Source organism: Vicugna pacos, chromosome 35 (assembly GCF_048564905.1).
Source record: "Vicugna pacos chromosome 35, VicPac4, whole genome shotgun sequence".
Classification (NCBI taxonomy): domain Eukaryota; kingdom Metazoa; phylum Chordata; class Mammalia; order Artiodactyla; family Camelidae; genus Vicugna; species Vicugna pacos.
The window spans coordinates 21,142,746-21,153,052 of NC_133021.1; the positions used below are offsets into that span (position 1 = coordinate 21,142,746).

At 42.5% G+C, this 10,307-nt stretch overlaps 1 protein-coding gene and 1 pseudogene across 1 annotated transcript; both read left to right on the forward strand.

Moving 5' to 3' along the window:
• Window positions 1-4,350: 4,350 nt before the first annotated feature.
• On the forward strand, window positions 4,351-5,605 carry LOC102533800 (modulator of apoptosis 1-like). The gene is given in 2 exon segments (XM_072955449.1): window positions 4,351-5,089; window positions 5,092-5,605. Coding segments are annotated over 2 exon segments (1,080 nt in total). The 3' UTR covers window positions 5,433-5,605.
• Window positions 5,606-6,843: 1,238 nt separating this feature from the next.
• On the forward strand, window positions 6,844-8,713 carry LOC102531611 (importin subunit alpha-1 pseudogene; annotated as a pseudogene).
• The last annotated feature ends 1,594 nt before the right edge of the window (window positions 8,714-10,307 follow it).

Below are 10,307 nucleotides of genomic sequence, written 5' to 3' on the forward strand. Positions count from 1 at the left end.
ACCTGCATGTGTTCATGGAAGTTGCAGCTTGTTGGGTGGCAGGAGGGTCAGCTGAAATCAGAGGGCATTTGTAACACCGGTTGTGGGTGGGTAGGGCTCACACAACACATGCAGTAAACTGAGGCTGGTGGTAGATGTTTGAGGACTGTGTATTCTCTGTGTGCCTTAGATTCCCCACTCAGCCTGGCGAGGGCTTCTGTGTTTCACTTAGAATTTCTCACTGATGAAGTTGCATCCAAGTAAACACAAAATTTGCCTTATGCTCAAATTGTTCTCTAATACGTCAACCGTGTTGAAACAAATTCAGATGCCAGAGCACGTGTTATAGGAGAAATGGCTGTAGTTCATTCTCGCTCAGATCCCCAAACCTGACTTTACCCAGAGGATGCTGTGTCTTCTCCAGCCCTTCCAAGTCATCACCATTTTAACTCAGCCTCTAGTTCTTGTACCACTGGACCTACAGATGGGTTAAGTGTCCTTTTTGCTCCTCATTGCTACGTCCAGAGTATTCTTTCTCTTCTCACTTCGCTTGAACACCTCTTCCTTATTGATCTTTTCATGTTCATTACCTCTGTCACTTCAACTGTCATAACTCTAGGACCTTCTCATTACCAGTAATTGAATATCCCATGTGTTAGACAGGGTTATCCAGAGAAACAGAACCAACAGGAGATAGAGAGAGAGAGAGAGATAACGTGTGTGTATATCTAGAGAGAGATCAATTTATTATGAGGAAATGACTCACATGATTAGGGAGGTTGACAGGTCCCACAATCTGCTGTCTGCAAGCTAAAGACTCAAGAAAGCTGATGGTTTAGGTCAGTCCAAGTTCAAAGATCTGAGAACCAGAAGACCTAACAATGTATTTCCCAGTCCGAGGGAGGAGAAGACCCACGTCTCAGTTTACACAATCAGGCAGAGGGAGGGCGATGCCAACCTTCCCCTGCCTTTTGCTGTTTTGGGGCCCCCGGTGGACTGAATGATGCTTACCTGCATTGGGTCACCTGCACCAGCAGGGGCAATCTGCTTTACTGAGTCCAGTGACTCAAACGCTAACCTCACACAGAGGCACTCTCATAGACACACCCAAAAGTAATGTTTAAACGTGATTTAATGTCACTTAAAAATATGATTTAGAAAGTAGCCAGGTAAGCTCCTGTGTTAGTACAGTTATGCATTCAATAACACATTTGGTGGTGTGGACGTATTTTAAACGTCCTCATTATACAAATATTCTTTTACAAGCTGGCTGTAAATCAGAACAAAAAATGAAATGTAAACAGCATAAGATATAAGTTTGTAGACACTATATGATGAAAAAGAGAAATGCTCACCCTCAGGCTTGTGGTGGGGATACTGGGGTAGAAAGGTGAGAAGATGCTAGGATTAAACACATTGGCTGGTACAGTGGATCAGAATTTGGAGGATCTCCAGACACAGAACTAGCTGCGCCTGCCAGCTTCAACAATAACACGGAGTAAACAGCACCTCGGAGAAGATGAAAATGGGGCTGGAGGGCAGGGAGCAATCTGTTAAGAGTTGGATTCTAAAGCCTTGATCTCATTTGCAAGACAACAAGTGTCAGCAGCAAAATGAAAGCAAGTAAAACAGAAATGCAGTCTTTTTTAATAATTTTTTCTTTTGTGGGGGAGGTAATTAGGTTTATTAATTTATTCATTTATGTTTGTGTTGATTTTGGTTTGGGGGGGATAAATAGTTTTATTTATTTATTTGTTTGTTTGTTTATATATTTATTTATTTATTTAAATGGAAGTACAAGAGATTGAACCTAGGACCTTGTGCACACTAAGCATGCATTCTACCACTTAAGCTATTATTTATTCATTAATGTTTTAATGGAGGTACTGGGGATTGAACCCAGTACCTTGTGCATGCTAAGCAGGCGCTCTACCACTGAGCTATACCCTACTCCCAGCAATGCAATCTTGACCCTGCTCACTGACTACTGAGAAAAGAGCTCAACCTCTAACCCTAAAGGGTAAGACATTTTTGGGAAAAAAAATTATTATCTACTTCAGTCTCTAATGCTCTTTTTGTAACGTAATGAGAACTGAAAGTTACAGATGTGAAGAGAAGCTTGAAAAAGTGCCTTTAAGTCCATAGAAGAAAAAAAAAAAGATCACTGGAAGCAGGCCCACAGATGACCCAGAGGCTGGAATTAGAGACAAGGATTTTAAGAGAATGATCATAAATATGTTAAAGACCGAAAAGGAATGGTGCACAAAATAAGGGGAAGTGCTGAGAATTGGGGGGTATTCTCATTCTAAGATGGAAAGCCTTGAAAAAGAATCAAATAGAAATTCTATAATAAAAAATATAATATCTAAAATGAAAAATTCACTGGGAGAGCTTAGTGACAAGTCTGACACACAAAAGAGAGAATAAATGCTCTTGAACGGGTCAAGAGAAATTATCCAATCTAAAGCATATTGGGGAAAAAAAAAGTGAAAACAGAACAGATCACTAGAGGATTGTGGAACAATATGTAATTGGAGTCCCAGAAAGAGAACAGAGAAAATTATAGGGCAGAGCTAGCTATGTGTGAAGAGATAATGGTAGAGAGCTTTTCAAAAGTGAAGGAAGCAATCAACCTACAGATTCAAGAATCTCTGAGACCCCCAAATAAAAATTGTTCAAATAGAAGAAAGAACATTGTACCTACGCATATAATAGCCAAACTGTTGAAAACCACAACAGAAAGAAAACCAAACAGAGAGAAAAACTTAATAACATCCAGATAAAAAGAATACTCTGCATCTCAGAAAACCACTTCTATTCAGAAACAATGAAAACTAGAAGATAAAGGAATGACATTTTAACATGCTGCAAGGGAAAAAAAATTGTCAACTTAGATTGTTACACTCAGTGAAAATGTCCTTCAAACTGTAGGCAAAATAAGCAAATTTTTAGGCAAACAAAATCTGAGAATTCATCACCTACAGTGCAAGAAAAACTAAAGAAATTCCTTTGAGTTGAAGGCAAATGATCTTGAATAAAAGCCTAGAAGGAATGAAAAGCATCAGGAAAGATAAATATGTAAGTAAGATGTAACAGGTCATCTTGAATGCTTTATTATTATTATTATTTTTGACGGGGGAGGTAATTAGCTTTATCTATGTATTCATTTTTTACTGGAGGTACTGAGTTAATGTTTTCAACTTTTCTTTGAAGTCCTTTTAAAGCAACCATAACTATACGGCATTATAGGATTTTTAACATGTGGAAAAATTAAATATATGAAAATAATTCCATAAGAGTCAAAAAGGGAAGTGACACAGTTCTCAAAAGTGTTTTACATTGTCTAGTAAGTGGCATTGCAGATGGATTTTGATATGTTTGGTTTGCAAAGTTTGCATTTTATAACCCCTGTGTATCTACTAAAAATAATTCAAAGAGGTGTAACTAAAAGCCAGTCAAGAAGATAAAATGTAATACTAGAAACTACTTGATTAATCTAAAAGAAGACAAGGAACAAAGGAACAAAGGGCAAAAGGAACAAATAGAATACAAGAAGATGGCGTAACTGCATCAGAAGTTAAATGCCAATCGACTAAATGTTCCAGTTAAAGTAAGAAACAGTCAAACTAGACAAAAGAACAAGGTTCAGCCTTTGTGACTGACAAGACACAATTTACACATAAGATAGGTTCATAGCAGAAGGATAGAAAAATGCCTTGCATACACAAGTCATAAAAAAAGATTCGGTGCTTATTTTAATATCAGATAAAGTAGACTTCAAGACAGAGATGAGGAGACTATTTGATGATGATAAATGGGTTGATTCATCAAGAAGACAAGACAACACTTTGACCAGTGCGCCCGGAACATCTCTAGCTAGGACGCGGCTGCAGGCTGCGGAGGCACCGGCGCGGACGCCACGCTTCAGGTGGGCCGGCGTGCGGGCCTGGCCGCGAAGCCTCGCCCCCGGTGCTCCGCCCGCCGCTCGGAACGCGCAGTCGCGCCTCAGCGCCGCAGCGATCGGCCGACCGCCACCCCCCGCGCGCCTCTGCGCAGCCCCGGTATGCCTCGCGAGCGTCCCCTTCCGAGCGGAGAGGCCACCTTCTCGCTCCTCGGCCTGGCCTCCGGGAAGAATCGGGAGCGGACCCTGGCGCCTCGGCCGCCGGCGATGCACGCAGACGCGGACAATTAGATGACAGCGGACGGGGAGTGGGGGCGGGACCCCGCTGCGGGGCGCCCGAGGCGGAGAGAGGCCCTTCTGAACCCCGGATGTTGACGACACTTGACTAGGGTACCACGGAGAACTGTGAACTGCGGTGGCGTCAGTGGCCCGGAGAAATCGGCATTTAAATCTGTTGTTTCGGGACCGTGATGCTGAGGCTCTTGGAAGACTGGTGTGAAGGGGTGGATGTGAACCCTCGGAAAGCGCTGTCGATTGCCGGCATCCCCCAGACCTGTAACGTGGCGGCAATCGAGGAGGCCCTGCGAGCTGCTTTAGCTCCCTCGGGCGAGTACCGACTGCTCGGGAGGATGTTCCGGGGGGACGAGGACAGGAAGGTAGCCTTAATAGGGCTTACTGAGGAGACTAGTCATGCTCTGGTCCCCAAGGAGATACCCGGAAAAGGGGGTGCCTGGAGAGCGATCTTTAAGCCCCCTGACCCAGATAATGAATTTTTAAGCAGATTAAATGAATTCTCAGAGGGAGCGGGCATGACACTGGGCTAGTTTACCAGAGCTCTGGGATATGGAAACGACCCGTTTGGCCTAGACCAGGACATGATCCCAGAAATGCGGGCCCCTATGTTGACACAGGCCTTAGGTGAGGCCCTTCAGCCTGCTCTGCAATACCTGAAATACAGAAAGCTGACAGTATTCTCAGGCAGTGATCCTCTGGAACCAGAGGAAGAAGAATTTGAATCCTAGCTGTTTCATACCACTCAAATGATGAAGACATGGCAGGTATTAGATACCAAGAAGAGAAGGAGACTGCTAGAGAGCCTTAGAGGCTCAGCATCTGATATTATTCGTGTCCTCAAGATAAACAGTCCATTAATTACAGTTCCTGAATGCGTGCAGGCTCTTGAACAGGTGTTTGGGGTTATCAGTAACCCTAGTTGCAAGTCAAATATCTGACTACTTACCAAAAGGATGAAGAAAAATTGTCTGCTTATGTGCTAAGGCTGGAGCCTTTATTACAGAAACTGGTAGAGAGAGATGTAATTGAGCGAGAAGTTGTGAATCAGGCCCGCCTAGACCAAATCATTGCTGGAGCAGTCCCCAGAACCCCGCGTGGGAAGTTTGCTCTGTCAGAGGATGGCTCAGCCCCTGGCTTATTGCAGTTACTGACACTGATAAAGGATGAAGAGGCAGCTGAGGAGGAGCACCTTCTCCAGGCAGGATTAGAGGGCCTTTTCACCCGAATCTTGGGATCAGGAAGGGCTCCCTGGCAGTGAGCAGAGCATGAAGGTAGAACAGTCCATATACGCAGTGATAGACATTAACCAATCCCTGCCTTGTGCTGCCAAGTAACTCATTTTTGTGCAGTTCTCAGTATATTCCTTTGTCATTTCTGTGCCTATTTAATGTCTCCTATATGTGTCATTGACTAGGAGGATGCAGTTCTGCACTGGTGTTTATATATTTAAATTCACCCTGTGATTTTTTTTTATCACACACAGCTGTACAGAAAGTCTAAGCACTACATGTGTGTAGTACTTTGAGCGAACAGGCAAGGTCAGGTACACTGGCCAGATCTGCTTGAGCTGTCAGCTTGTGTGATAATAGGCGCAAGTGTAGCTGTCACATGTGATAATGTATCATAGGTTCTCTTTTTTTGTTGTTTATTTGTTTATGTTGACATTGTTGACAATATGTTAGATTCTGGTGAATAGCAAAGTGATTCAGTTATGTATATACATATATATATTCTTTTTCAGATTCTTTTCCATTATAAATTATTACAAGACATTGAATGTAGTACTCTGTGTTATATAGTAGGTCCTTGTTTATTTTATATATGACAGTGTGTATCTGTTAATCCCAAACTTCTAATTTACCCCTCCCTCCCTACTCTGTCCCCTTTGGTAACCGTAGGTTTGTTTTCTGTGTCTGTGAGTCTGTTTCTGTTTTGTAAATAAGTTCATTTGTATCATTTTTTAGATACACATTATAATATAAAAAAAGTCAAGGCAATTCTAAGTTAATAGGTACATAATAATGTGGTAAAAAATGACAGAAGTTAAAAAAGAAATTTTAACATTTATAAACATAGTTGGGTATCTTAACACACTTGTCCTAGTAATTGATAGAACAAACAGATGAACAACAAGCAAGGATATACAGGTTTGAACATCATTATTCACTGATTCAGCCTAGTCAATGGTTAAGGAACACTACATCCAACAACTGGAGAATATGCATTATTTGCAAAGGCATGAGGAACAGTTAACAAAGTAGATCAGATGGTTTCTCATAAATGAATTTCTCGATGAGTTTCAAAAGACAGAAATCATAAGACTATGCTGTCTGATTCCAAGAAATGTAACCAGAACTAATAATAATAATAATAATATCTAGAAAATCCCCCAAATGTTTTAAAATGATGCAGCACACTTTTTAATAAGCCATGGATCAAAGAAGAAATCACAGTGGAGATTAGAAAATGTTTTGGTTCAGATGACAATAAAAATATGATACATTGAAATCCCTAGGATGCAACTAAAGCAGTGCTTGGAGGAAAAATTATATTTAAATGCATGTATTAGAAGTGAAATATTGACACCGGCTTCTGGCTGACCGTGGTGGACGTTTTGAGGGCAGCTCACCCGCAGCTTGTGCACCGCACCGCCTCCTGTGGAGGCCTGAGCCAGCTATGGAGCTTTCTCCCTTTGTCTCATAACCATGTCCACCAATGAGAATGCTAATTCACCAGCTGCCCGCCTTAACAGATTCAAGAACAAAGGGAAAGACAGTACAGAAATGAGGTGGCGCCGAATAGAAGTTAATGTGGAGCTGAGGAAAGCCAAGAAGGACCACCAGATGCTGAAAAGGAGAAATGTCAGCTCTTTTCGCGTTGACGTTACCTCTCCACTGCAGGAAAACCGCACCAACCAGCGCACCGTAAATTGGTCTGTTGATGACATTGTCAAAGGTATAAATAGCAACAATTTGGAAAGCCAGCTCCAAGCGAGTCAAGCTGCTAGGAAACTGCTTTCTAGGGAAAAGCAGGCCCTCATAGACAGCATAATCTGGGCTGGTTTGATTCCAAAATTTGTGTCCTTCTTGGGCAGAACTGATTGTAGTCCCTTTCAGTTTGAATCTGCTTGGGCCCTCACTAACATTGCTTCCGGGACATCAGAACAGACCAAGGCGGTGGTAGATGGCAGTGCTGGCCCAGCATTCATTTCTCCGTTGGCATCACCCCACGCTCACATCAGTGAACAAGCTGTGTGGGCTCCAGGGAACATTGCAGGTGATGGATCGGTGTTTCGAGACTTGGTTATCAAGTCTGGTGCAGTTGACCCGCTGTTAGCTCTTCTTGTGGTTCCTGATATGTCATCTTTAGCCTGTGGTTTCTTACATAATCTTATCTGGACACTTTCAAACCTTTGTCGCAACAAGAATCCCGCACCCCCCTTGGATGCTGTTGAGTAGATTCTTCCTACTTTAGTTCGTCTCCTGCATCACGATGATCCGGAAGTATTAGCAGATACCTGCTGGGCCATTGCCTAACTTACTGACAGTCCAAATGAATGAATTGAAATGGTTGTGAAGACAGGGGTTGTACCCCAACTTGTGAAGCTTTTAGGAGCTGCTGAACTGCCAACTGTGACTCCTGCGCTAAGAGCCATAGGAAATATTGTCACTGGGACAGACAAGCAGACTTAGGCTGTAATAGATGCGGGAGCACTTGCCATCTTTCCCAGTCTGCTAACAAACTCCAAAACTAATATTCAGCAGGAAGCTGCGTGGACAATGTCAAACATCACGGCTGGCCGCCAGGACCAGATGCAGCAAGTTGTAGACCATGGGTTAGTCCCTTTCCTTGTTGGCGTTCTCTCCAAGGCAGACTTTAAGACGCAAAAGGAAGCTGTAAGGGCTGTGACCAATTACACAAGCGGTGGAAGAGTTGAACAGATTGTATACCTGGTTCATTGTGGCACAATAGAACCATTGATGAACCTCTTAACTGCGAAAGATACCAAGATTATTCTGGTTATTCTGGATGCCATTTCAAATGTCTTTCATGCTGCTGAGAAATTAGGTGAAACTGAGAAACTAAGTATAATGATTGAAGAATGTGGAGGTTTGGACAAAATTGAAGTGCTACAAAACCATGAAAATGAGTCTGTGTACAAAGATTCATTAAATCTGATTGAGAAGTATTTCTCTGTAGAGGAAGAGGAAGATCAAAATGTTGTGCCAGAAACTACCTCTGAAGTCTATACATTCCAAGTCCAGGATGGCACTGCTGGGACCTTTAACTTTTAGATTGTACAGCTGAGGCGTGAAGTTGTTTGTTGTGTGCTATGTTTGGTATAAGTTTGTCTTACTGTTTCTCTACTAAGAACTCTTTTTAAATGTGGTTTGTTACTGTAGCACTTTTTACAACAAAACTATACTTGAACAGTTCCACACTGTACATACTGTATGAAGCTTCTCCTGTCCATGGGTTTCTAATTTCTATGTGGAATTTCATATCTTGCAGTGTCCTGTAAATAAAGATTAAATTCCACCCTTTTCTTCAAAAAAAAAGTGAAGTATTTAAAGTCAATGATCTAAGCTTTCACTTCAAGAAGCTCTTCCCTTGGGTGATGACGGTGGGCAAATCTTGGGGGAACTCAGGGCTTTGCCCTGCAGTGGTACGTATGATGAGTTGGGTAGAAAATGGAGCAAGGATTGAGAGGAAATAGTGATTTTGATTCTGATTCCCCATACCAGAGAATGCAGAAAAAGAAAAGAAGAAAACAAGTATTCTAAAATGGCTCATTGTGCAAATAATACTAATTGCATTCGTTCACATAAACTAATTACTGTTTTCCCTAATCATCGTGCAGCCTATGAACAATAATCTAAACCACCACATATGTGTCAGATTGACTAAGTTTAATTGGACAGTGTGTACACTGTCACCACGGTTTATAGCACATCGCTTATCCACCCACAGGTGTGAAGACGTTAATGGAACATTCGCCCCGTGAATTTTTTCCCCCATGAATGCTGAATTCTAGGAAGCTTCATGATTTCCACCGTTGGGAACTTAATCATTGTTCTCTGCTCCCATTTATGTCTCTCTCCATGGATCCATTGCAACTGCTGCTGCCCCTCCGTCTGCTGGAACACAGGCTAACTTCGAAAGACAACATGAAATCTTCCAGTGTTTCAACCAGAAATGGTGTGACGTTGTCTCTTGGTAATGAGTCAAGAAGGCAAACAAAGAAGGCGCTCTGCCCTCTGCAATGATTACATCATTGTCCGCCAGCTAAGGAGCTGCCATCATTTACTGAGTCAGAGGTATGACAACTGTAGTTCCCAAGTTTCCCACAAGTCCAGCTTTCAATATTCTGTCCTTCATTTTTTTGGTTCAGAAGATATGATTTTTGTACTCAGGGTACAGACTGAGGCCTGTCCGGCTGCACGTTACCTGAGGGGTGATACCTGAATCAGCAATGAAGGGCTTTCCTGTGGCCGTGGGGCTAAGTGCTCTATAGTCCCGTCCAATGGTAAAGGTCCCTCAGAGAGAAGAAATGAATAATGGTGGCAGTGGACATTCAGCGAGGCCACCCTGCTGAATGACGTCATGGACGCTGGTCACCCTCTGCAGCCACGGACCAGACCTCCTTGCACAGATCTGGTCACACTGACTCAATTGCTTCAGAATGTTTGCTATTTCAAAACAAGGAAATGATTTGGGAAACTATGATCCATTATGACAACAGGCAACAATTTTAAATGATGATTGTGTTAGAGCCCAATCACGACTGTGAAAAATCACTACAAACTGAATGGCTTAAACACAACTATATTTATTATCCTCAATTCTGAAGCTCAGACATCCGAAATGGATTGGTAGACACTGTACAAGAGAGTCTGTTTCCTTGCCTTGTCCATCTTTTAGAGGCAGCTCATGTTCCTTGGTTCTTGATCCCTGGCCCCTTGTCTCACTCTGACCTCAGCTTCCATGGTCACGTCTCCTTTTCAGATTCTCCCATCTTCTTCTTTCCCTTAAAGGACTGTTGTAATTATAACAGATGCAACTGGATAATCCAGGATAGTCCAGGAAAATGTCCCCATCTCTAGACGCCAAACCTAACACATCTGCAAAGTCC